Here is a 25,552-nt window from a genome sequence, read left to right as displayed (position 1 = left end):
AGAAGCATATTGGCCACGATGACCCTTCAAAAGGGAATAAAAGATTCGATTGAGGTGAACGACAATTCCAACAATACTAAAGTCTTCAGGAATGAATTATTAATGTAAAACGCTAAGAATAAAGCCATGTGTGCAACTAAGCACAACGATAGCAGTAAAGATACAGCTCCGATGGTAAGGCTTCAGTCGGAATACCATTCGGCTATTCTATCATCAATCGTGATTTTCCTCAGAAAGGAAAAAAGGCGAATTCCAAAAATCCAAAATGTACAAAGCGGATCTCAAAGAAAGTCTTCTCGACAAATTCAACCGATACAAGATAAGAAAACGCAAGATCCGTAAGTGCTAATTCTTTACCGGCCAATCAATCAATATTTGCCGCCCCAACTGCTGCCATGCGGTGGCTGAGGCTGGTCATTATGGTGCATTTTGTCAGAAATGAAGTCGCCGGCCTTATTTCCGAGAAACGCTCCAGCCACGGCACCTATAAAACCGTGACCTTTCTTGTGGCCAGCCCAATAACCTGCAGCTCCGCCAGCTAAAGCACCACCTAGACCACGCTCGCCTTCTTCGCCGGGAACGCCTCCGGGACCTGCTGCAGCGGGATTGTTGGGGTCGTAGGGAGCGCCACCCGGTGGAGCCTGTGAGTAATCATGTGGAGCGCCTTGATTGGGTTGGTATGGAGAGCCTTGTTGAGGGTACGGAGAAGATTGCTGCGAGGGGTCCTGGTACGGTACAGGGGCGTTGTAACCTCTTGTGGTGGGATCATCGTGGGGTTGGCTACCGAAAAACATCATCGTTCGCAGCAGTCGCTTTAAAAATATATTCTCACGAATAACTCCTAGATTAACTTACTAGTATTCAGGATGACCTTGAGGGTTGCTTGAGTCGTAAGCGCCGACCTGCTCGCCCTGTTGGGCGTGCTGGAAGCCGCCTTGGGCCGGAGGGCCGTATGCCGACTGGCCATTGGGATCATAAGCTGGCTGCTGGTATGATTGATCCTGCGGGGGATATGGGCTGTATCCTCCTTGGGGTGGGTATCCATATTGCTGATTGGCATCGTATGGGGGCTGTTGGCCGTAGCCGGGCGCCGGTGAGGCGTATTGGGAGTGAGGGGGATAGGGATTGCCGTATGGATCCGACATGTTTAGACTGGTGATAATTTTTCTCAAAAGACCGAGAAGAAATGGAGGTTTTCGTTCGGTGAGCTATCTCTTCAAGACAAAAGCAGATATCGTTTCAGTCAAGTTGGGGGTATCAATGCTGTGGTTGCGGGTAGAGCAAACAGTGCGGGGTGGTGAAAGAAGGGAGTGCTTATATATCTTCCAGAGTTTAGCGCTATGCATGGATATCGGAGGGCGGCAACAGGGAGGCGTGTGTTTGATCTAATAATACGTTACAGTCATAAGCATCCGATACTTTCCACAACAAGAAGCCCCGAGGAAGTTTCGAGTGCCCAGCCTGCCAAGCGGCTGACATGAGGCGCAGCTCGCTGGTCTCAGCTGTGTCTTTTCGCTAATCAAACCGCCCCAAGGGACCCTCCATGACGTGTTGGGAGCAGCTACCTCGGCTTTCGGCGCGAGTCAGCCCCGGGGCGGTGCATGGCTGTGCTTAAGGGTACCATTGTAACTTGCTGCAAGCCTGGGTACCTTACGGAGTAGTTATCACTACCTATATCACTCTCAGTTTTTTCTCCATAGTAAAATATATATTGAGGATTTGTTATTCGTACATCATAGTCGATAGCGATCAGTCGAAGACTCTTCTTCATCAGTAGATATTTACAAAACATATAAAGCCCCAGCAATGAGCAAATTGGAGGATATCCTAATTGCGAAACAACACCATCCGGACGCCGATATGGTTCTTCCAGCTTTTTTGTTTACCAACCATCAAAATTGCCAAATCCTCCAGATTTGATCTTCTTCTTGGCGGGTTCTTGGCTAATTTCTTCCTCCCACTCACCAACAATCTCATCCGCGCTGCTGTCGGCCGGTGTGCTTGCGGCAGCGACCTTCAAGTACTTTCCTACGCCTCCCGAGCCGCCAGAATCCTCCACTTTGCCGTCCCCACGGATACGCTTGCCAGTCCATGTAGTCTTGTCATCTTCAGTGCCGCCTTGCAATTGGATCTGTTCTTTGTGCTTCTCTGCTTCGTCCTTTTCGCGACGCTCCTTTTGATACTCTTCAAACGGATCAACAAAGACCACAACATCTCGCATGATAACCTCATCAATGGGCCGATCAGTACTGTCAACTGGCGCATTTTCCAGCCGCCCAAGCGTATCTGTACCGCCGACCACGCGGCCAAAGATGGTATGTTTTCGATCAAGGTGTTTCGCAGGACGATAGGTAATGAAGCTGTGATTCCGTATGTATGAGCTTTGTTTATCCTTTGGCAGTCACCGAGGACAGCAAGCCAAACTTACAATTGACTAGAATTAGTATTCTTTCCCTTATTTGCCATTGACAAGATTCCTCGCGAATCATGGGTCATAGGCCCATCAAACTCATCTGCAAAGTTCTTTCCCCAAATGCTTGATCCGCCTCGTCCAGTACCTGTGGGATCACCGCCTTGGATCTGCATCCTTGTTAGTTGAATGGCTTAGTGTGAGGTCTTTTGAATCGTACCATGAAATTCCTAATGTTACGATGAAATAGCACATCCTTGTAATATCCCTTCTTTGCCAACTGGATGAAATTCCACACTGCCTTGGGCGCGAACTCAGGGAGTAGTTCCACGTTAAGATCGCCCATGCTTGTCTGTATTCTCGCATAGCCCTTCGTCTTGACGCGCTTCGGCTTCAGCATATACTCCTCTTCCGAAAGCAGTGCTCTCTCGCCGGACGTATGCGGTGTCAACCCTGTGCTAGTGAACGACGCGGCTGCCTTTCCGGTCGTGTGCTGAGCTGCATTGTACGGGGTTGACTGAACTCGTCGATTTGCGGTGCGAGCCACAACTTCGCCATTCTTCGAAATCGCACCCGAGCTACCGGCTTGGATAGCAGGCGTCCGATTTGGATCATCCCCACGGCTGGCTCGGGCTCGGGCAACAGCTTCCTTCGCCTTGAGAATTTTGCCCATATTTCCCATAGCATCCAAGTTGAGATTTTGATTTGGATCATTCCTTTCTTTTTCTTGGTCCGCACTCAGGGTGTTCATGCCATCCTTGAGATATTGGAAGGAACTAAGGTCTCTCGCAGTGACATTCTGCGGATCTTGCAACGTAATGATATCCGCCCGGACAAAAGGCTCATCCGAGACTAGATCGCGCCACATCTTCCCTTTGATATTTAGCCTCTCTACCGTGTCCCATGCGAACACATTGCCCGTATTCTTCAACGCAACAATGTGCGTATTGTCAGTGAAGACCTTGAATGTGACTGGATCCACCATTTCTCCGTCATCGTTCTTGGCAAAGTTGAGCTTAATCAGCTCCGAGCTCTTCAGTGGCTTGCCGGTCACAGGGTTTGTGCCATGCTTTTTCAGCCACGGTAGGATGTTTGTGAGATCGAAAATATGGCCCTCGGCGGTGCATACGGGGTGTTCGAAAGGCTGGAGAGATACAGCGCAGTAGTTAAATGGAAGGCGCCTAAAGTTTGCGCCAGGAACGTTTGGCTTTGCGACACCAGCACCAGCGCTTGCAGAATAGGCGTCCTCAGACGCCCACTCGGAGTGAGTGATCTAAATGACAATAGAACGATCAGCAACTGAACTTTCAACGGTCAGGTGTGAAGTTGTCGGCGTACATAGAGCTTGTCCGTCCCTGTGATCAGACGTTAACACCATGGAATCCAAAGACGGCTGCTAATACAGCTTTACTTACCTTTCCCCATTGCACACTGTCATTCAGCTGTACATCTCTGGTCACAGTCCCTTATTTTGCTGTTCGAATCGTTCAAAAGGACATGGAATGGTGACGGCATTTGCCGCGGGAACGACGTCAACCGGCCAAGGACGCTATAGCGTAAAGACGCCTCAAGTCCTCAGGGGCGTCCTCATCGCCTAGAACCGCGGAAGCAATTTCAAACAATTAATTATGGAGGGCATGGTTCCAGATACTCGAAATTTGCTCGATTATGTTTTTCCGAACATACTCCGTATACGAGTTCACTAAAGGCCATAAACCGCTGCAATGAACTTCGTACCATACAACATGAGTTTTTAGAGGGAAATAAAGCATTTTCTGCATCCATACAGATTCCTTGTGCAGTTAAAGTGCGGAGAATTCACGGTCTGTTTAAGAGGACTTATGCCCAAACATCATACAATCTAGCCGTTGAAGCCATTATTATCTATTCTATATGATCCAAATAAATGTGCACCAATGTGACCTTGAATACCTACGCCTGTAGTGTCGCTTAGAGATTATACCTTTCCGTCGATGCTAAAGAGAGATACAAAGGGGCATTAACGTCGTGATATTTTGAAACATGATAACGCTCAGATGACTGTTAGAGGCCATATGTAGAGCTGCGAGCAGTAGGTGGGAACATGCTACTGGCATAATCGGAGTCATGGTACATGGTCGTCCGGTTCTCATCTTCGGTAAGCAGCTCCTTGATCTCCCAATTATTCGATTTGATCCCAACGCTAAATTCAAGGTCTTCCTTGGTGATAGAGTCCCAGAACTTGGTAACAGTCAGCATTTGACCAGGTCAAAAAATATTTTTACCCATCACTGAGTACATACCTTGTAAATCATCATTACTGCTAGCAGATTGGTGATGGTAGCGACGAAGAGGGCATCCAAATAATGCGAGGAACCTCTGCAGATTGGCTCTGCGAAGACATACAATATAACCTGGCCAGCGACAAAGAAAAGTACGCCAAAAGAGATATGGCCCAATGGCCATCGATCCTGGAGAGTGTTGACCACTAACAGAATCTGCATGATAAGATATACGACTACGCAAATAGCGTTCAGAACGTATAGCACGACGAATAGACCAACCGTATTCGTCGGGCTTAGTCCTGCCAGTCCTTTAAATGTGAATAGAGACACGACAAATGAGACAATAAACATGGCTATTGAGCTCGATCTGAGGAGCCAGACTGAGAGCGTTGTTCCGTCTTCGTAAAGTTGAAAGCCGACAAAGCCATTTATAAGGAGACATGTGCAAAGTGCTGAGACTAGGCCACATTGTACTGCGGTGAAGTATGGATAGGGCCCAGAGCCTGGCGGGACGACGCCAGCGTCGAGAATGAGCGAAAAAATTGTGAGCGTCAGGTAGAGGTAGAAGAAGGTTGTGATTTCTTTGCGGCCTGTCGGAGGAGTTAAAAGGTGTTTTCAAAATGCGCAGGATAGAAAGTGCTCTTCAGACAACATACCAACAGCAGTGAATTTGGATCTGACATGAATAATCATAATTGCAGTCATCACGAGAGAGACGATATGCATGACATCTGCTGCGCCTTCAAAGATGAGGGTGTTGGCAACCTCAATGTTGCGAGCGTAACAAGCTGGTTGAATACCAGCAGACCCCGCGATTGACGAAGGGGGTCCGACGAGAGCGCATAGAGGGAGAGGTGCGCGCTGGCAGATCCAGTCAAAATCCCCGAAACCCATTCTGAAGCGCACTTCTTCGCCTACCGCTTTCCGGTAGGTGAAGCAATTATTCAAACAGAGAAATCGATGGCGCTAAATTGTAGTTAAAGCGATTTCCACATTGAAGCGGGCGTATTGAGGAGCAAATGCAGCGATTCAATGTGTGATAGAAAGAAAACCTCTTTGAAAATGTTCATGAAACACAACAACGAATGTCTGGGCTTGAGACCCTCTTGCTTGACGTAAATGGAACAGATTGTTGAAGTTGAAGTTGATGATCGTAATTCTATTTCTAGCAACGATCGATTCCTAATGAGGCAAGGGCTAGGGGAAAGGGCCTTTCGGGCCCCTTTCGCGAAATCAACATTCAAGAAGCCGGGTACTTGAAAAGTCGCACAATTTAGCCTTCTTTCAATGTAGCCTATACTTTTATGGTAAGACTGATCGCGTTAGAATCGTTTTGCGCCAAAGTTCACCAAACACATGACTCGCCTTCGGTTGCCAGGGATACGCTATATCGTCCAGATCGCTCCACGTGCCTGTACAGATACAGTGTCCTCCTGCGGTGTCAAAAGTGACGGCTTGAGTAAAGCACGGAGAAACGTCTTCAAAACATAAGATATCATGATTTACCTAGTCAAAAGCGCCCATAGCATCCTAATTATAGGCTTCACTATATCCAAAAAATTCGTGTATTCAAAAATACCTCCCTTGCCAATTTTGAGGGTTTCTTTAGAAAGACATGGACATACCCCGCCCCGTGCGTTGTCCGATGTGAGCCTTAACGATTTCTCTCTCATCACTAATTAATTCTTTTTCTCCGCATATCCCATGACCAAGGCATGCTACCGAGTAACATTGTTTTAATTTATTTTCATTTTCCGGGGCAAAGGAAGCCCCGCTTGATGTCAATTTTGTCCAATATCAACGGCAGTCACGTTGTCCCCAGGAGATATTTCACCCGAGGCCCAGGCTCTGTGCATAAGGTAAGTACCCAACACCATGACATGGCAGAAATCTCAACACGCCAATATCTGAAGCGCCCTGAGCACCGTCTTGAGGCATCTGAATTTACAAGGAATCCCTTGATTACTCATACTTAGCAGAAACGTTCCTACGAAGTTTGCTGGTATACTTGGTTCTTGTGATAACGAGCAGCTCTACTTTGTTGAAAATAAATAAGAGCACTCACTTTCGTTTCTTTATGAAATTCTTTAAGATGTATTACTGGAAGATCAGAAACGTCTTACTTTAATTTTAAAACGGAAAAATGGAAGAAGGGAAAAATTCTTTCCACCACATAATGTCAAAGTGCTCCATCTTCAAGATATCGCTTCCATTTCCTATCGTACTCGCCTCCATTGGACACCCTCTCTGCTGCAATCTCCGACTATCGATGAACACGTGTACAAACCTCCCACGCAGACAGAATCTCGACTGCTGCTCATTAAATTTCAGTTGACCGCAACGCTTGCCACTCCATGCTTCCGCGAAGAGATCACGTCAACCCACTTCATGGTAGATATGGTTGGCCCATGCGCAAAGTCAAAGGGCCCTTGACATTTGTCTCGCTCGCCAATGGCACAACTAGGGTTTTGCGCCCCTCTTTCAGGGGTTCCTTCTGAGATACGTTAGTTTGACAAGTGACGCAGACATGAAGCTCGGCCGATTTGGGCGAGCTACAGCTTTCAGCCACGACGACCAAGCACAGTGTCTTCTACACGTGCATGTTGAGGGGTGCCAGGACCCCGTTCCGCTCCGCCCCCCGTCGCGTGGGGTTTCGCCTCCAGGCTGGTTCATGCACAAGGCAGCGAACGGGAATTGGCCGCTGCCACGAATCAGCATGCCTACTGCCATGGGTAACTATTCTCGACCAGTTGTAAAACTGTTTGCTGGTCACAGAAAAGAGGTATGTCGGGGTTGTGGGAGGGGGAGAAGCGCCATGGGAGTTTCGGGGAGACGGCACCCAAAAGGTCATTGAGGCCCATGCTTTCGGGAAGATCTTTTGCCGTCTTTGCATGATCCGTCCCGCCAGTTGGCGTTTCAATCGCAATGCTCGTCGCAACCCCAGCAAATCCACCGCTATGAATGTGGCCGTCAGTTTGCCCTCCCGTGGGCAGTTACTCGTTGTGCCTTTCTAAGAGGCCAAATCAGCGACGTTTGATGTGGAACTTTTGTCAATACATTTCTTCTCGGAAAACTAATGCTTTTGATCCAGTCAAAAGTTAGTCATAAGAACATCTCTATAGTTTAGCGACACATACCGGCGACTATGACTAAAGCCTTGGAAGCAACTCACCAATGATAACTAGTTACAGTGATGGGTCTCGTTATCGAGACGTTGGCTTTAGTTCAAGCTTTCGGCCGCTAGACATGGTCATAGTGCCACTACCCGTCTAACGGGCTGCCGGAAAGGAGCCGGAAATGCCATCGAACGATATCGATGGCTGTGAAGATGCCATGGTGGCTCAGTAGCGCTCTTGAGAGTGGATTGTCGGGAGCTTCTCCAATGTCCGTGAATGCACACGGGCCTCCTCTCCTTCAAGGATGATATTGTAGGTTTCCAGTATCGTGTTGTGGCTCGCGTCCCTTGGCGGACAATTTCGACAATCTCGACAGTAACGAGGTTGCCTCATCCATCTTTCATATCCAGTGTCTGGTCGACCGTACCTGTTCGTCCAGCTGGGGTTTCCTTGCCAATTGGCCCCATTCATTGGACCCTTCGCCCATCCTTCACCAAGCAGCATGCAACCCGACATATAAGATGATGTGCTCGTGCACGCTCAGTCCATCCACATCATGGTCAACCGAATCTTACTTTTTATGTTATCCATCTCTCAAGGTGAGTCAGAGCACGGGTCCTGGTTTCCCGAAAATGAATCAAAGCTGTGGCCCAGGAAGGTACGCAAGAGGAAAAGGCTAATAATGGCAGATTTAGTTGTTGAGCATCTCGATTGATCATACTGCCCACTACAATTACTGAGAATGTGCAATTACTATAAAAACTTCCTCATTTATTCCAACTGCCACGACCCAGGCTCACATTTCATTGGGACCACAACCGATGGGACAAAGGATCCGGGCTGTCCTCTTGGACCTCACGAGCGCTACGTTGTAGTAGACGGGAAATGTCCACTTTGTTGAGTCTCGAGCATTCTTCTCGATGCCGACGGAGGCTATACACGGTGGTCTGTGCGAAATCGCCACAATATGCATTGAGCAGCATTTTCGATTCAGGGTCTGCCCTACATACACCACGAGGATATGAGACTCTTGGGACGACGGCGCACGGGCGTCCATGTTATTGAGCAGGTCTTTAACCCATGAGACTTTTGCTCTAGTTCGGATTCCCTTTTACTTGGTCATTTATTTCCTGGGAAGCAATTGCACGCCTTTTTCCGCTCCAGATTTATTTGTATTTGCGATTAATCTTGTGCTGGATTCGGTTACTAAGGTAATTACTGGTTTCATGAAGGAGGAAAGTAGCAATAATACCTGGCGCTATAATTAATAGTGGGGCTTAGGCCTTTTTGAGTTTGTTGGGCAGACGGGAAACGGCACTCGTAATCAATTCTCATTACTCAAATTGAGACAAATACTTTCCAATTGAACCCAATGCAGTAGAAATTGGAGTACAGAGAGAAGCACGAGTAGTCAGAATCATGAGCATTATCAATCTATGTGCACCGATCAAGGTTGGGGATGGACTTTCAAAGCGAATGTCCACATGTCAAAGTTTTGGTCCTCTCGAACGTCATGGTTGGTCCTGGTCGGACCCCTGCAGAGAAGGACATCAGCCTTGAGCCCATGCAGGTGTAACCTGCGATGCGTTCAGCACTGAAAGCTCATCATACAGTTGATTTAACGAGCTGCTGTACTGTTTCCGTCTACGGAGCGAATAGCATGCCACATCAACCTGGGGGTTATAATGAAAAAGAAGCGTTGTCTAGGCATTTTGTGAGCATTTGAGTTGTATCGAACATCCGTCTAAACTGACAGAGGTGCCTTCATACAGTTAGTATAACTGACAAGGTTCCGCGAGGCAACGGTTGCCTACCTCTGCACCGCTGTACGCCGTGCCGTGCCGTGAAGGGCAATCCAGCGAGGTGGCGCATGGCGAACCGTCGCAGGCCACTATGATTTCAAGCCCAAATTTCAGCACAACTTCGGAGCTAGGTGCCGGCTGTCGGGTCTGTCTTTGATCAGCACGAGGGAGCAGGTGCTTCTCATGATTGATTGCCTTCTCCACTGGACGTCACCAAGAGGGGATACTTGCATATATTTTCAGGAATGATCATCCCCAACTCCCTGCGTTGACGGCTCGTGGCTTCTTTCAAAGGAGTTGTTTCTACAATCAAGAAGCATCCTGAATCATATCGGGAAAGGTCAAATTTTTTCAAAATTCCACCGGTAGGGTATCGAACAGTTGGCCAAGACTTTCAGGCCCCAGGGTATATTGGAAACTCAATTAGACCCCGTCAAGCTGGGAAACAGCATACTTATGGCATGTGAATGCTTTCATCGTTACGAGTGATGTAATGCAGCAGAGCAATCCACAATCATGGTTCTCAAATGAACTTGATCCAACTGGACGACCTTGCATCGCGTCTCCCAGGGATGCGTGCCGACTAGTACGTCGAGCGTTGGACATATTTGGTACGCTTTTGACGGTCTCTCCCTCACTTGAGCGAGTTGTTGGTTGTTTACTTTTGATTATTAAGGACGCAGCATCTGCGCTACGGGTCCGCTGCGATGAGCTAAAAGTTGAGCTGTGTCGTCCATCAATTGGCGACTCGCTGCGTTGCAGACATGAGGCCTTATGCATTTCCCAAGTCTCGATCATGTTCAATAACTGCACAGCAACGAATGAGGATATAGTGGAGATCTTTTCTGAGAGAACGCAGAGGTGGGCAGTGATTCTTAATTGAATTTCCCTAATCTGGCCCCTGATGCGCCATCCCTTTAAAAAATTCGGTGAGTGCGTCTGCATCGCAGCACTTTAATTTCTTTCTTAAATGGTCTCATCTTCCATAGCTAACTTGGGTGTCCTTCGCTCATTTAATTTAATTATTACTGGGTTTAGGGGACCGACTTCCCGGCATAAGGGAAGAACTTTATCGATTGCCTCCCGTCTTTATTGCAAAGGCCCCTTTTTGGAAAGTGTACCAAGACTCAGTGGCTCCTTTGAGCCTTGGCTGCCTCGAGCGTGAGGGCCTAGCCTAGAGGGTGCAGTTTACAGAACGTGGCGCGTATTGGTTCAATAGAACATGACCATGAGGGGTGGGAGAAAATTCCCGTCTCTACTCTCCACTATTGAATAGGAGAAGTCAACATGTCAGCCAAGAGATGGAGGAAAAGGGGCGCATCTAAATAGACCCTTGGACAGAAGACCTAGTTGCGAAAAGACTGGGGCGACCGCCTAGTTAAACAAACTCCTTTTTGCTCTGACGTTAATGTTGGTTATTCGTCTCAAGCGAAAAGCCGTCGCATCGATTCTGCATCGCGTCGCGTCGCGTCCCGGCCCGCTTCGGCTGGGCCGGCCCGAGGATCAAGACACATGGTCAGTTAAAACAAAAGTACTGCGCTGTGCTGTACATGACGGTATGGTAAATGTTACTATAACTCAAACTCGCAGATCATCATCTCATAAAATCATAGCGAACAATTCTGGAACTGAAGCATTCTGAAAAATGTGCAGTTTCGGGCTTATCCTTGACAGTCTGACAGATTGTGCAACAATGGGAGAAATTGCTCTCAGTCACTCTTTCAAGTTTCTCCTGTAGACCATCAATGTCCGACATCCTAGAGAAAAACGCAAATATATATCTGGAGCTTCTTATTTCTTTTACGCATACCTACCTACCTAGCATATTTTCTGCAAATCTCTTGGCAAATGACAGCAATGCCATCTTCGTCTTGGGTTACCTCCGGTCAATACAGAAAATTTTAATATTTCATCATCTCATGTCTCATATATCAGTCGAAAATTTTTCTTCTTCTTCGCTAAATATTGTATTCATGGAGTTAATGCGAATTTAAAATAGTGAGGTCTCGCATCGTCATAATTTTCCGACTGGTTGTCAGATGAAGCAAATTACTGTAAAAATGTGATCCCTCTCTGGGCTTCGGCCCACTTGCGAGTTTTATAAGATGGCGTAAAAGCTGATACCGTCGCCGGAGATTTTGATATGTCTTAGAATCCCGATTGCTTCTCCTTGAATGTGAAATGGTAAGGCAGCATGATCCATGGATAAAAATTGACTATTAATTTTTTTTCGATCCCACGATTTTATAAGATAGTTTTCTACTACACAGGTGTCACAGACTAACTTACGCTGACTACCGTAGTTTCTTTCCGTTTGACATTCGACAGCGTTGAGGACATTTTGTTTTTCTTTTTACGAGAAGTGAAAAATCAAGAGCTCATTTTTGAAAAATTGACACACGTGTTCAATGCTGCTAGTGAAGCCCTTTGAGCAGGTAAGATCTAGAAGCTTTACAGTAATACGAGTGCTAATTGATCGAGTTCAAATTGTCTATCACAACTAGAAGATGGAAACAGGCAGAAACGGAGTTGTTATTCTGGCAATTGAAGACTTTCTTCTATAGTAATCGACCAAGAACGTTCCAGACTTCCCACTTTTAAAATTGCCGCTGATGGAAGGAAGATTTGAACTATCAGTGCAGCTGAAGTAAGATAGCGTCAAATTTTCCAAAACTAGCTTTCCTAGGGTCATATTATTACGCCAGTAAGCCAAATCATTAACATACCACGGTGAAACACACCTGGGCGATGCATACTCGCTATCTTGAAAGACAGCTGCAAGATGAAGAAAAAGAGTGGGATGAGTAATATTTATTCTGGCAACATCTGCAAACTAACACGACTTCTTCGGCACACTACGCGGAACAAGCAAACGGCTCATAAACGGCACGAGACGCTATACGAGTCAGGGGCTGCAGATGAGACTAAAACCCTGCGCAAGTCGGAGCATTCGGGCATTCCTTGAGGCCCAATACGAGACCCCACCTCATGTGGGTAGGTAAAGCCGTCGGAAACATCTTGAGATGCTTCACTATTCTTCAAAAATTTCCCTCAGGCGTTGAAAGGTCAATTTTACAAAGAAATTGTTAAATTGAAAACAATTTTTTTTGGTGAAGGAACTACTGGGCAAAGCCCGCTGTTACCGTCCCATCATGCAGTATGCAGCAGCAGTTGCAAGCAATTGGAATGAGAGTTTGATGTCCTTGCTTGCGTACTACTACGCCCCTTGAAGCAGCACTTTTTCCGGTCTACCTCGATCATTGAGATTCGTTTATCCATGGAAAAACGAGCGAATGCTTCGGCTGATCTAGATCGGGCAGGCTGCAGCGCGATTTCCCCACGCTGGTTTCACCGCCTGCAATATTAGGAACCTGGGAACAAGGGGAGTGGAGCACTTGCAAAAATTGCTCCGTAACGCGGAAATCGGCAACTTGTTGATCGCGAGGCGGATACTCAACTGCATTAACGAAATACCGAGAGCACAAACCAAAAAGGAAGGGCTACACAATGCGAGATTCAGTAATGAAGCGAACAATCAAGTGTTTTCGAAGCCCAATCGCATTTCCAGGATGCTTGGAAAGGCCGGGCCGGCCCGTGCTAAGCTTTCTCTGTTGCTTCCCCCACAAACGATATATATCAGGGGAGGCTCGCAACGTCATTCGTGCCCTCATCCAGACTATGCAGTAGCGAAGCTGTCACACTCTCAAGAGGGGCGAGAGAAAGAAGGAAGGGGGGGGTTTACGGAGTAATCCCCTAGGATGTTCCCCTTTGATCCTGTGACACTTACAAGCCATCGTTGTTCAACTACAGCAGCTAGTCAAAAAGCTTCACAGAAGATTACTTATCCGCCGAAAATGTCTTTCCCTTTGGATGAGCGCGGGCACTAACTGTCAGCTTACCAAATATATCTGCAATCCATGCTACTTTGAGGTCGGATTTGCCTGCGATCATCCTCGCGCATTGCTGCTCTTGTAAACTATTGTTACTTAAGCTTGACGACAATACGAGGACGCCCTGGGCTCATGCGATACCACTTGCACAGTACCCCACAGAAAATACGAGCGTCGTATCAACCGGAAAGCGGAATCACACGTCATTTGTGTGGTCGCTGCTGTACTTTTGAACCCTCATGGAACTGCTTGGATGTGCTGACCCATCACATTGTAAGCCAGTACTACTACTCATCCGCCCTTGCCTGCGCGGAGCTCGGACAGCATGGATGACCTTGATCGCACTTACTCTTTTCTATGCTATTGCACCGTTTCTCCTCAGGATATGAGATTTATATAAAGAGGGTCCCATGGGAGGGGAACTCATAGTCGTTCTTCCTGCAGGGCAGAAAACTTCCAAAGCCAAACAGCAAACCACTCTCGGCCTAATTACATTCGTTTTGAGAGGACCTCCCAAATCGCAACTGCAATTCCTCCAAAAGCCAAAGTAAATCTTTTGTTTACTGTTTGTACTACTACCACTAGTGTTTTGAACAGTCCCGATTTTACTTCCTAATTCCCCCATCTCAAAACACCAAAAGCAAAAGAAAGGATGAGGTTCTCACTCATCGGCGCAAGCCTCTTTGGCCTCTTGGCCGGCCTGACCTCATCGGCCATGGCCCAGTTCACAAACCAATCTGCCCCGTTCTACTTGGTCGTCATTTCGCAAAACCATACCATTAACGGCTCCGCGCTCGTCGCCTGTCACGAGGGCGCTGCCATCGAGGGTCTCTGTGTCGGCGGATCCATTGCGACCTCTTCTCCCGGCGGCATCAAAGGCGTGTCTCAGTACAACTTCAACGGCTCTTCGAACCCATATATCCAGAATGCGACTCTCGGCGAGACCGGTCTCTTGACCTACGTGCTCCGCGGCGGCAACTTCAACGAGTCTGAGGCCATGGGCTTTGCCACCAACCCGGCCTCCAATGTTGCCTTGCCCTTGTTTTACCCCGGCGAAGACAACTACCAGCTCATTGCGTTTGATAGTCACAACAGACTGAATATCCAAGCCTATGTCGATGACCGCATCGTCCCTGCTTACTCGGGTATCGAGAACAAGGCTTACTACCGCTGGTATGTCTGCTCGACGTATTATACGGGCTACAATTACGAGACACTGGCCTGGGTGTATGGCGACCACAAGCCCCAGAACCCGACGTGTCAAAAGGTCGAAGTCAAGAGAGTCTTTGTCAATTAATTTTGTCAATGTGTCAAATATCAGAGATTGTGCGGGGTCTTGTTTGGTTGGAGGGGAGGGGAAATGATGAAGGGAATTGGAGAAAGAGTTGGACTTTTACCATAAAGTTTCTTTCCCACTTGTTTATCCATCTCGGAAAAGTGAAAAGAAGGTCAATGATGGATTATTGATTTGACTCAATATATTTTTTTCGATTTGGTCTCTCAATCCCGTTCACACCCGATGCCTGGGCATATCGTGATGAGCTCGATTTATATTTCAACTTCTCTTCTTTTTCCCCTTTCCGTGACATCTTTAGCTTCCTCCACCCTTTGCAATCCCTCCTCCCCTGTCATTTCCTTCACTCTCTTTCTGCTCTTTTCCCGTTTTTGTCTTCTCGCTTTGGCTCCAGGCACCAGTCGGCCCAAGACTTTATAATAATCTGTACCTTTACACTTTACAATGTATCTCCCCCCGCTTTGTTTTCTCCCAATTCACCGCACAGCATGTCCTAGCATACACTCATTTGACACAGATATGTCATACACAGCATCACAACTTGCTTAATAATATTGTATCCATGTCAACTTGAGATAACCTGATAATATAATATATGAATTGTCTGTCTCTTGTTCTCTGTTTGTATCTTCTCGTAATGTCTGTTCAAAGGACTGGAGTGAACCAAGATGCTGATAGAGATAGAATGCAGTGATTACATGATAAATACGATGCACTAATTATTCAATTTGAATCAGGAATCACATTATTATATCAGTTTTTTCTTTCCCAAGTCAATATTATTCCTAACTCAATATTATTCTGGGGGAAATTACGTGTAGAAAATGGAGTTATGCCAACCGAGACGCGTTTGGACGGATGGGTGGTGGGGAGAAAGCACAAGCGCAGACGCATCTCCACAAGTCCAAGTCCATGACAACATACTCCGATAGCCCTCCCTCTCTTTCTCCCAACTGATATTAGTTATCACAACACTCTCCCTCTCTCGACCAGACCTAACGGCCAGGCCTGCCTTTTCTTTCAAGCAATGCAGAGAAAGACGACGAGATCAAGATGAAGAAGAAGACAATCTTGCTCTGCTTCATCCATGGGTTCAAGGTAAGTCTCATTACTGTCAAGTCGCATTTGCGATCCTATCACCGTATCACACCGCCGGGAACCCCACCGCAGTGCGGCTCCTCCGCGCACAAAATCGCAACATAGCATCTTCTCTCGAATCCTGCTCGAATGAGCTATGTTCGGACATGACACTACATATTTGGCGCATGATAATACACTGGGAGCTTAATACATTACACAGGAGACTAATACGGCTCATAGGGCGGCGATGACACATTTGGCAATTTCCCGCAGCACTTGCGCCAGCTTCTCAGCAATGCGCTGCCCAAGGTCGACATCGAGGTGCTCGTGTATCCCAAGTTTGAGACACGCGGAGACTTGAAAGAGGCGGTTGCAAGATTTCGAGACTGGTACGTATGCGATTCATGCCAATTCGATAACTTACAACGACCTAATTACCTTCTTGCTGTGCTAACTGTACCCCCAGGCTACAGAACAAAGTCATAGACCTCGAAGTGGCCAAAGGCACATCATCACCGACAATAGACCCGTCAGTGCGCACGGTATTAATCGGGCATTCCATGGGGTAAGCCTACCCTTCACTTCCCACTCTTCCCACTCTTCCCTCGCATCTACAAAAGTAACAAAGTCTCACATAACCCTTTTTTTTCTGGTGCAGTGGTATAGTCGCCGCGGAAACAACCATATCGATAGCATCCGAACGACCAGTGGGCGACAACTTCTCTGAAGCGTCGTCATTCATGTTTCCTTATATCCAAGGCATCCTCGCCTTCGACACGCCCTACCTGGGCATCGCACCGGGCGTAGTCGCGCACGGGGCTGAGGGACACTACAACACGGCATCGACAGCATACGGGTACTTGCGCGACGCCGGCAAAGCATTTGGATGGGCAGGCGGGTCGAACTCTGGCACCTCGAGTCCTGGCTCAGGCGCACGAACACCGCTCGGTCTACTACCCGGCATTGGATCATCCGGGACACCTGGCACGTCTACTCCCACTGGCGCTGGCACCGGCGAAGCAATATACACGGGAGGCGACGCGGCAGCCATGCCCGCGTGGCAGCGATGGGGACGCTACGCCATGTTTGCCGGCGCCGCAGGAGCAGTCGCAGCCGGGGGCGCAGCAGCATATATGAAGCGGGACCAGATCACCGAAGGATGGGGCTGGGTATTTTCACACCTGGAGTTTGTCGGCTGTCTGGCGCGCGGAGAAGACTTGAAAAAGCGAGTTGCTCGCGTCGCGCAGCTCGAGACGGAGCATAATCTGGGTTTTGCAAATCTATATACCTGCCTGGGCAGCGCGGCCGCTGCAAAGTCTTCTGGCCGCGTGAGCAGCGGCGTCCTCGGGGCCGAGCGAACGTTTTGCTCACTGCCCAAGAGCGAAGTGCTGAAGAAATTCTTCCACAAGACGACGAATGACGCGGCAAAGGACGAAACCATGGCCCATATGAGCATGTTTTTGCCAAGGGATAATCCAGGGTATTACGACATGGCGGAGCATGCGCGAGAATTGATTACAGGTTGGCTCCAGAATGAGTGGTACGAGTCGGCTGATAGTGTGCAAATCATGGAGCAAGGCGGTGATGATTCTCGTAATGTTGAGCTGGGTGTTGAGTCGGGCCCGGATCAGACGCAGACGCAGGCGCGGACCCCTACGCCTGAATTGATTGATGCCGAGGAAAAGCCTGACATGGTGGAGGCGGAGGAAGAGGGGGAGGAAGAGGGGGAGGAAGAGGCGAAGACGGAAGCAGTTGCAATCTCGTCCTCTGCGGCAGAGACGGCATTTAAACAAGATGGCAGATCTTGAGGGTGCAGTATTCGTCTCTTCCATTTCTTTATTCTTTCTTTCTTTCTTTCTGTTTTCACAGTCGATGCACAACTTCCACCTCTATTTTTTTTTCTTTTCTCTCCGTTCCGGCGTTATTGTCATCATCAAGGGGTATGAGAAGACATGACCGGCGTTAATTCAGGCGTCCCATCTCCTAGAGTCTTTGGAGCGAGTGATACAACTTTCGGGATTTGATCACTTCTCGCATTTTTTTTTTCCAATACCAAGCAGTATTCACCGGCTGAGTAGTATACCAATAGGATAAGCATAACTTGGCCACAAGGATCTTGGTCTAGTATACCAAATAAACCAAGAACGGCGTTTTGAATAGAAATCATTTCAATACTACAAGTGTGCGTCATCAATATCATCATGTCTATGATTGAACAATACAGGGGACCTTGTGGGGGAGCCACATAAGCAGGCCAAATATCCTGATTCCTGACATATTGCAATTCTGGCAATAGCAATCAAAGATTGTTTCAGTTGTCCTTTGAGTCTCTTACATTGTAGTGCATCATACAGAGCACGAGAGTGTGGGATGAATCGCGTGTCAGTCTGAGAGAACGCGGAGCTTCAAAAAGATCATAGGACTTTGATGGCTCATGGCTCATGGGCCGAACGAGTTTTATATGAGTATTCTCAAGACGAGATGCATCAGAGCAAATGGACGAGGGAAGATAAGGAGCCGGATCTTGTTTTCCTACTGCTGTCAATGTAAACACAACATCAACTTCTAGAATGATCTGATTTGATCTGATCTGAGTGAGTGCGGTGTGATGTGACGTGGATAAGATTAATTGATTAATTGCAACTAGAATATGAGCTGAGCATTGCTCGGTATAGAAGCGGACAGAGTATGTGCTCCGTGAGGGCCTGAGGCAGAGTGTGACTCTGAAAAGGGTGCAGTATAATATATATATATATATATATAGATATATAGATATAGATAGATATTAAGTGGATGAAGCAGTATCGTATCGCTGCAGTAATATTCGACAAAAGGTGAAACGTGAGGAGTTTATCTTTGTTTCAGAGTTCGACAAAAATTCCAAAAGGATTAGAAGGTAAGTTTGTGTAAGAAAAAAGGGGAATAGTAGTTGGAAGAAAGTCCAGACGGGCTTTGGGAGAAAATGTAAAGGATGGCGAGAGGGGGATAAGAATTCCACAGAAGAAAAAGAGATGATGAACGAGGACAAGGACACAAAAGACAAAGAGATGACGAAATGAGAACGAATACACCACAAAAGAAGAAAAAGAGATGACAATAGTCGATAGAAACTTCTAAGATAGAAACTTCCAAGTTTGGATATGACCGATGAGTGGAGAATACCACCACCTCTCACCGCGTGTTTTTTTTTTTTTTTTTTTTTTTGTTCTTTCACGAGCGTATCATGATACAACGGTGGTGATGACGAAGCAGCTGAGCCACCTGCGGCCCCTGCGGGTCTCCCCCCAAAAGAGGGGCAAAGATCATTCAGTTAGTTACTGCGACAGTTAGTATGCTAGGTAAGTCTGTAACTTAGTTGGTGCTCATATCGATGACTTGTGTAATCATATTTGCCGTTGTCACAGAAAATAGCATAACGTAGCGTAGCAGGTTCTAGTCATGTATGGATCCCGGCACATGAAACTTTGATCCTCTAGGCCTCGCAGATCTAGTCCGAGAAGCGGAGCGATTCGAAGCAAGGTAGACCATGGAAACTTCCATAAATTTGGGAGGGAGAGTAAAATCACGACCCCGACCTCGACCCCGACCCCGCACGTGAAGAGGAGAAGAAAAAAAATAGAGCTGCCATTAGGCCCGCATGGTTGCCTTCTCGGAGAAGAACAATGAAAAGGGGCAAAAAAAAAAAAAAAAAAAGATTTGTGACAAGACGGAGACGGGATTTTGCTCATTCGGACGTACTTCATAATTTGCACATGTACCGCATCGCGATGGGAAGGAAAGAAAGAATAGAAGAGAGCGGCAGCAGTTGGCTTGGCTTGTCTTGTCGTTGAGGATTTCCATAAAAGGAACTTTCCACTCATTTTGCCCCCCTCAGGAGCTCTCCAGGCCCTTGAGAAAGTACTCTGATAGGTTGGACTGCTTAGTACCTAGATTTTGTCCCAGTAGCCGCACACGGGGGCGTTTGGGGGGGGGCTGCTTGAGGGCCAAAGCCACTGTAACATGTAAGTTAACTCATGACAGCGTCATCGAGATATCGGAGTACACATAATGGCGAAGGCGAGCTCATGCTGTTCTAAATGAGTACGTCGCTCCTCGTTCCCGTCACGCGTCACCCTGTCATCTACTTACCAGTTTCCAGGTAGGTAAAGAACAGAGGAGCGGCAATGAATCGGGGCCCAGTTCGTGACGAGGTTGAGGACATGGTTGCGATTAACATGGTCTGTGACCATGGGCTGGCAATGGTGGCGCCAATCAAACGACATGGTCCTTTTACCCAAAAAAACACGGAGTTAATGTGTGAGAAACTGGCTGATGGAGAAAAGGGATGATCACCATTTTGGATCCGATCCAGATGGGGCGGAGAAGGAAGATAGGTGGCTGAGAAGAAAGTTGTGGGTGTGAGTAAGCCAGCCAGCACGCAAAGCGACCAGACAATGCCTTTTCCAATGGCAAAGAAGAACAAGACGAAGCAAGAAGATGATCTTTCCCCAAGGGCCAAGGGTTCCTGTTTCTTCTTGGGCATTTGTCCGAGCCCCGCCCTCGGTCTGATTCCATCGTAGAAAGAAAAATGACCCCCAATAGACTTTCTCTCTTATCGAAACAACGATCGCACTCCAAAGGTTGTGTGTGGTCCTCTGGGTAATCAATCACGAATCCCTGTGGCGCCGCAATCGTATCGGCCCCAGTTCGGACGCGTGGCAATAGAGCCTTCTTGGCTTCTGATGCACGCGATGGCTGTGCTAGAAAGTCGGACTTGGATACTCTTGTCAAGGATCGACACTATTTGACAGGAAGCCTTGGATGCATACGAGTAACCGCCAATTGTAAACGACTCACAGATGCTCAGTTTGGCCTAATTGATTATTAGACTCACGTACAGAGTTTGGATACGCATCAGATGTTGTAAAGGAATTTCAAGGATCATATCGTCCTATGGTCATCAAACAAGAATCCAGAAATATCGGAGTACAGTCCAATAATAGCTCAGGCATCCCTCAAGGTAATCGGTAGTTCATATTATTACTGATATCAACCGAATATTATTTGATGAGTGGTACTGCAGTATTATTGGACTGGCCGCTTCAATAATCTACTCGATAATATCATACAGTGGCAATAGAAGAATCCACACCGTAACCGAAACCGTGCAATTATTCTCAGGGATCCTAGGCATCGTCCGAAGAAATCCCGGCATAATTGTTTCGCTCCTCGTCATGGTTTGGACCGCTTTGTCCCTGCCGTTCGGTCATCCTTTTAAAACATGTCATGTTATTGTACAGCAAGACTGCGCTCATACTTTTTTTTTTTTTTTTTTTTTGCTTTCCTTTCGCATGCTGTCATCATCATTATGCTGGGTTCCAAACATCATGCGTGCATGTCTCGGATGTCAGTGCCCTGTCTGATAATGGATTTAGCCAGCCGCATTTTGATTCATACCGTGGCTGATCAACAACAAAAATTGCTCCTTGACCAGCCAATACATCAATACGAAGTGGTATAGTGATAAAATGGCCGTACTGTACACTGTACGAAGGTACATGCATACGATGCATCATGTGCACTCCGTGGTGACTCCTATCGATGAAGTGCCAAACCTGCAAAAAGGAGCCGCAAACCCAGAGCCTTGAACATTTCGTGTGGGGGCAGCCAAGGAGCAGCAGAAGCAATATAGGGCGTCACATAATAATGTCGCGTCGAGTCTCATCAAAAGACCGCATAATACATACAGCCCTGAGGCGCTGAATCAGAACGCGAGAGTAAATTCGTTTCCCTTGCGTGGCCAGCTCATCACACAAAAACGTTATTTACCTATGCCCTTGATCGCGGTGCCCGCAAATGCCGGATCTGGCTTTTCCTTCCGTCATCTGCCTGCCTGATCAGACTGGAAGATCTACACTGTTCCAAATTCTTTTGGGCGCCGAGAGGTCCACCAGAACTGCAATCCAGAACTATTTCCGACAAGCCTCCATCTCTTCATGCGTGTGACGATGAAACAATTTGATATAGATATGTCTGGGAACAGGTATCCGGGATGGTGGCTAGTCAGTTCTCCAAAGGGATCTTCCGCGGATTTCTCCCCTGTTTTATTTGCCTGAGGTGGGCATGGTACTTGGAAGTTCAGACACTTCTTTTTTTTTTATGACAACGATGATGATGATATTGATGAGAAACGGCAGCTGGGAAAGCGCTACGGGTCCGTCACCGACATTCGCTCAGAGTAAAATTCTAGCCCCGCCATCTAGAACGTTGAAACATTTCGAAATTTGAGCATGCCGAGAGAGAAACCGAGCATGACAAGTGGAGATGAAAAGATCCCTTCACTTTCAAAAAAAGTCAGTGGAGCCCAGACATGTCATATTCTGGCGTGCCTCGGGGGCTGCGATCCTCGGTCCCAGTGTGATTATGACGCGTCGATCCTGCGTTAAGTGCGCGGGAATGATGGAGCAAACGAGAAAAAGTTCAGCGTGGTCTGCCCATAGACAGCCCCCGAGGGCCCCAGCTGCCAAGTGGGAACAAGAGTAACAATACTGGGTCAGTGCGGGAAATGGCCGACGGAACTATAGTACCGGTACGTGCCCATCGTTTTCTCGCGTGCCACCGTTTTTCCCGGTGGGCTCTATGCTATGTCCGCGCCAGGAAGAAGATTGCCCTCTGTGTAACCCGTGAATTGATTAGTTAGGCAGGCAATAATTAACGATGCTGCTATTGAAAGTGGATATGATTACTGACCCATTCTTCGTCGTCTTTCTGCCGAACTGAGCCGGTTCGGCGGTCTTTTAGAAACCGCCGAAGTCATTCGACAGGAGCGACGGAACGAACATTCCCTGCACGACTGATCAAGGGGCCTTGCAACGATAGCACGAAAAAGGTGTTGTAGTACCAAAATCGTGAAGCTAAAAGTTCACACCCGTTGCAGCAGTATTTGATGCTTGAGTAAGGCAGTTCGTGCCCTGGAAATATCCATCAACAACATCGGCGCCGAAACTTTAGTGTATCTGTCCGTGAACAGCGTCAAGACCCTTGGCACCTAAGCAACCTTGCGTATGTCTTGTGAACTCACTCTAGCCCGCTCATATCTCAATGGCCACATCAACTAGCCATAATCACTTGCCTTGTTGGCTCCTTTGTGCAGTCTCTGCGTTGCTTTTCCACTCAAGTCGAGAAGCTCACCTCGCTTAATCAGACTCGCAGCCGCCCCTTGGATATCGAAGGAGCTTGACTTGGTGTTGCATCCCAGCAAGGCATCCAAACTATAGGCACACCCACTGTTTGTGCACATTTCTCAACCCAACGGCGGCTGCAGCCTGACAATTTCCTCTCCTTCCGCTTTCTTGCATATCTTTCTAAACGTCGTCCATCCAGCCAATCAGCAGACGTATCCAGTTTGATCTGCAATCATGTACACTAAAATCCCCTTTTAAGGAAAATTAAAAAGGGCCTGTCCTGTCAGTCATCTATTTGCACGTATCGAGGTTCGGGAAAATCCATACAAATTAGAGGTCATCTTTCCGTCACTTTTTCTGTATTGTCATCGGTCGACTCGTAATCATCATCATCATCAATCAATCAATCAATCAATCAATCAATATCGGAATTTAGCACTGAACGAATTGATGTCTAGGCGTATTCGGATCCACGCCTTTGACCCACATCCCTCGTGATACGCCTGTTTCGATAATTCAAAGCTCTAAGTTATTGATCTTCATAATGAGAACTAGTAGTTAGTCTTGCGGCAGTTTGCCCTTGCGTTTTCGGCTGTTCGTATCACCGTTTTGACACCAGTGTTCCCGTTCAATACACGAAGAAAAGGGCTAAATTCACCAAGGACAGTACGTAGCACGATACGAAAAAAGGGCAAATGGTGTAAGCTACGTGTGTGGCAGAAGTGTGAAGAGGAAAATGCCACGGACGACCACCATAAAGGGATTAGACAGTTCGCTTCGGCCTATCGCCAATCGCCACCCGGCCCTTTTTCAGCTGTCTCCATTCTTTCATGTAAAAAGTCGAGGGTTTGGGTTGGGAGCAAATCTTGGGACCAACTTTAGCGAGAGCCCGAGGAGAAAAAATGCTGACCACGGAAGGCACGGAGATGAGAAGGTACCACAATTACCGTACATATCTGAGTTCACGCTGCTTTGGACCTGTAACTTTCCCTTTTCCCCCCACCTCCCACCCCCCCTACTACTGTAACATGGATGACCAGACATCTTTCCCAGCTCGGCCAAGACAACAATATACACCAGTTGGGGTGGCTCAAAGGACAAATGGGTTCTGGGATTACGGCAACACCTCGCGTCTGTGACTCTGCCACCTATCCACCCACCTTTCCCCACCACCCAACCAACCTAAATCACCCTCTCGGCGTCAACATCATCATCCGCACCATCATCAAAATCATCTCTTACTTTACTTTGTCCCGCCGAGAGGGTAAGTCCCCGGTAAATTATCCTGTCCATCCCCCATGACTGGACCCGTCTCGTACACGCGCCTTCCGATCCATACGCGCATAATCACAGCTTGATTGGCTCTTTTGCTAAAAGGCCGGTCCCAAAATTGGACTTTTATTATTATCCTTTCCATGACCCCTTTGAATCTTGCCCGCAACTCGGAACAGAGATTTTCTGTTGGCCCCTCATCGACGCATCATGTCACCCAAAGGAACGAGCCCGATCATCTCGCTGCGTTTCTGATGCCGCCCTTGTTTCTGCCCCCAAACCCACGTCTGTCCTCCTGCCGAGACGGTGTCGCGCGCTACCGCCCCGCCACACGCAGGCCAAAAGGAAGTGGCCCTGGTCATTTTCTTCCAGAGAGCAAGCTCGTCGGATCTGATTCCCTCTCCACCCTCATCATGTCCTGACTTCCGTGTTCGACTGACTGGTGCCGGCATGACTTAGCATGGCGGTTTCGGTGCTGCTGTGCCATTTTGACCCTTACGAGAATCCCAGTAATAATGTTGATCCCACCAGACCACTTGCCGCCGTAGCAGCCAGTTGTACTCCGAGTCTGAGCCGACAGTTTTGGTCAGAAGTTCTCGGACACCAGACTCCATGTACATCACTGTCTTCGTCTTGCATCTTGTTGGACAAAGACCCATGGCCGTGAAAGGAGAGGACACGAAGGCGCAATTCAGGAGGCCCGTGAATCAGTACGGATCAGCGGACATGCGCCCTTTTCCCATGTCCTTGTCCGCTGGACCTTGTGGCATCAACCCGCATCATGCTCTCCTCGATGCTTGCATCGGTCTAGGCAGCTTTATCACATAGTCCCTGAGCGGAATGCAAACAGATGGAACGCGTCCACGCGTAGCTCTGGCTCCGAAACCCTCTCTAACAGGAAGCAACATAGTCACAGCTGCCGTTCTTTCATGGAAACGCGCCGTGTACTCTGGGAGTGAGAGCCTAGCTTACTGGGATCTTGAGATAATGCATCTTAAGGGATACTTTTGTTTGGTCCGGATGCTAAAGGGGGCCAACCGTCGTGATACGGTCATGATGACGAGCTACAGAGGGTTGTCAAATAAACCCTACTCCATAGTCTTCCTTCTACGAGGCTCTGTATTCGTTGCTCATAGCTCGGTCGGAATACAAGATGTGATAGTCTAGACTGTATCTGCCAAGACTAAAATTAATTCTTTCTTCTCCCGACTTTTTTGATCGGCCGTCCGAGCATGGACCGATCGAGCGAGAAACGGACGTA

At 47.7% G+C, this 25,552-nt stretch overlaps 9 protein-coding genes across 9 annotated transcripts; 3 read left to right on the top strand and 6 right to left on the bottom strand.

Moving 5' to 3' along the window:
• Positions 1–368: 368 nt before the first annotated feature.
• L228DRAFT_265109 (hypothetical protein) lies at positions 369–1,145 on the bottom strand (the record flags this gene model as incomplete). Its single annotated transcript, XM_018334655.1, has 2 exons — positions 369–780; positions 856–1,145. The coding sequence occupies 2 exons, from the start codon at positions 1,143–1,145 to the stop codon at positions 369–371; spliced, it is 702 nt and encodes a 233-aa protein (XP_018192297.1).
• Positions 1,146–1,679: 534 nt separating this feature from the next.
• L228DRAFT_243253 (cyclophilin-like protein) lies at positions 1,680–2,663 on the bottom strand. Its single transcript, XM_018331641.1, has 2 exons — positions 2,429–2,663; positions 1,680–2,360 (listed from the first exon to the last, which is right to left on the bottom strand). The coding sequence occupies exons 1-2, from the start codon at positions 2,584–2,586 to the stop codon at positions 1,883–1,885; spliced, it is 636 nt and encodes a 211-aa protein (XP_018192296.1). The 5' UTR covers positions 2,587–2,663; the 3' UTR covers positions 1,680–1,882.
• On the bottom strand, positions 2,453–3,896 carry L228DRAFT_243252 (hypothetical protein). The gene is made up of 3 exons (XM_018331640.1): positions 3,826–3,896; positions 3,749–3,765; positions 2,453–3,683 (listed from the first exon to the last, which is right to left on the bottom strand). The coding sequence occupies exons 1-3, from the start codon at positions 3,833–3,835 to the stop codon at positions 2,592–2,594; spliced, it is 1,119 nt and encodes a 372-aa protein (XP_018192295.1). The 5' UTR covers positions 3,836–3,896; the 3' UTR covers positions 2,453–2,591.
• Positions 3,897–4,273: 377 nt separating this feature from the next.
• L228DRAFT_226548 (hypothetical protein) lies at positions 4,274–5,816 on the bottom strand. The gene is made up of 3 exons (XM_018330426.1): positions 5,331–5,816; positions 4,693–5,264; positions 4,274–4,630 (listed from the first exon to the last, which is right to left on the bottom strand). The coding sequence occupies exons 1-3, from the start codon at positions 5,566–5,568 to the stop codon at positions 4,454–4,456; spliced, it is 987 nt and encodes a 328-aa protein (XP_018192294.1). The 5' UTR covers positions 5,569–5,816; the 3' UTR covers positions 4,274–4,453.
• An 8,159-nt stretch (positions 5,817–13,975) lies between these two features.
• On the top strand, positions 13,976–14,890 carry L228DRAFT_17820 (hypothetical protein). Its single transcript, XM_018329537.1, has one exon. It carries the CDS (start codon positions 14,135–14,137, stop codon positions 14,777–14,779), a length of 645 nt encoding a protein of 214 aa, XP_018192293.1. The 5' UTR covers positions 13,976–14,134; the 3' UTR covers positions 14,780–14,890.
• An 848-nt stretch (positions 14,891–15,738) lies between these two features.
• Positions 15,739–18,029, top strand: L228DRAFT_279901 (hypothetical protein). Its single transcript, XM_018335737.1, has 4 exons — positions 15,739–15,874; positions 16,097–16,245; positions 16,323–16,421; positions 16,515–18,029. The coding sequence occupies exons 1-4, from the start codon at positions 15,830–15,832 to the stop codon at positions 17,662–17,664; spliced, it is 1,443 nt and encodes a 480-aa protein (XP_018192292.1). The 5' UTR covers positions 15,739–15,829; the 3' UTR covers positions 17,665–18,029.
• A 1,191-nt stretch (positions 18,030–19,220) lies between these two features.
• On the bottom strand, positions 19,221–19,846 carry L228DRAFT_17767 (hypothetical protein). The gene has a single exon (XM_018329530.1). The coding sequence runs from the start codon at positions 19,714–19,716 to the stop codon at positions 19,255–19,257; it is 462 nt and encodes a 153-aa protein (XP_018192291.1). The 5' UTR covers positions 19,717–19,846; the 3' UTR covers positions 19,221–19,254.
• On the bottom strand, positions 19,531–20,717 carry L228DRAFT_243246 (hypothetical protein). The gene has a single exon (XM_018331639.1). It carries the CDS (start codon positions 20,376–20,378, stop codon positions 19,977–19,979), a length of 402 nt encoding a protein of 133 aa, XP_018192290.1. The 5' UTR covers positions 20,379–20,717; the 3' UTR covers positions 19,531–19,976.
• Positions 20,718–23,921: 3,204 nt separating this feature from the next.
• On the top strand, positions 23,922–24,713 carry L228DRAFT_235766 (hypothetical protein; the record flags this gene model as incomplete). Its single annotated transcript, XM_018330755.1, has 3 exons — positions 23,922–23,953; positions 24,060–24,283; positions 24,397–24,713. The coding sequence occupies 3 exons, from the start codon at positions 23,922–23,924 to the stop codon at positions 24,711–24,713; spliced, it is 573 nt and encodes a 190-aa protein (XP_018192289.1).
• Positions 24,714–25,552: the final 839 nt, after the last annotated feature.

The sequence above is a fragment of the Xylona heveae genome (genome assembly GCF_001619985.1).
Source record: "Xylona heveae TC161 unplaced genomic scaffold L228scaffold_1, whole genome shotgun sequence".
Lineage (NCBI taxonomy): Eukaryota > Fungi > Ascomycota > Xylonomycetes > Xylonales > Xylonaceae > Xylona > Xylona heveae.
The sequence above is the reverse complement of the archived record's forward strand: the minus strand, read 5'-3'. Positions and strand labels throughout refer to the sequence as shown.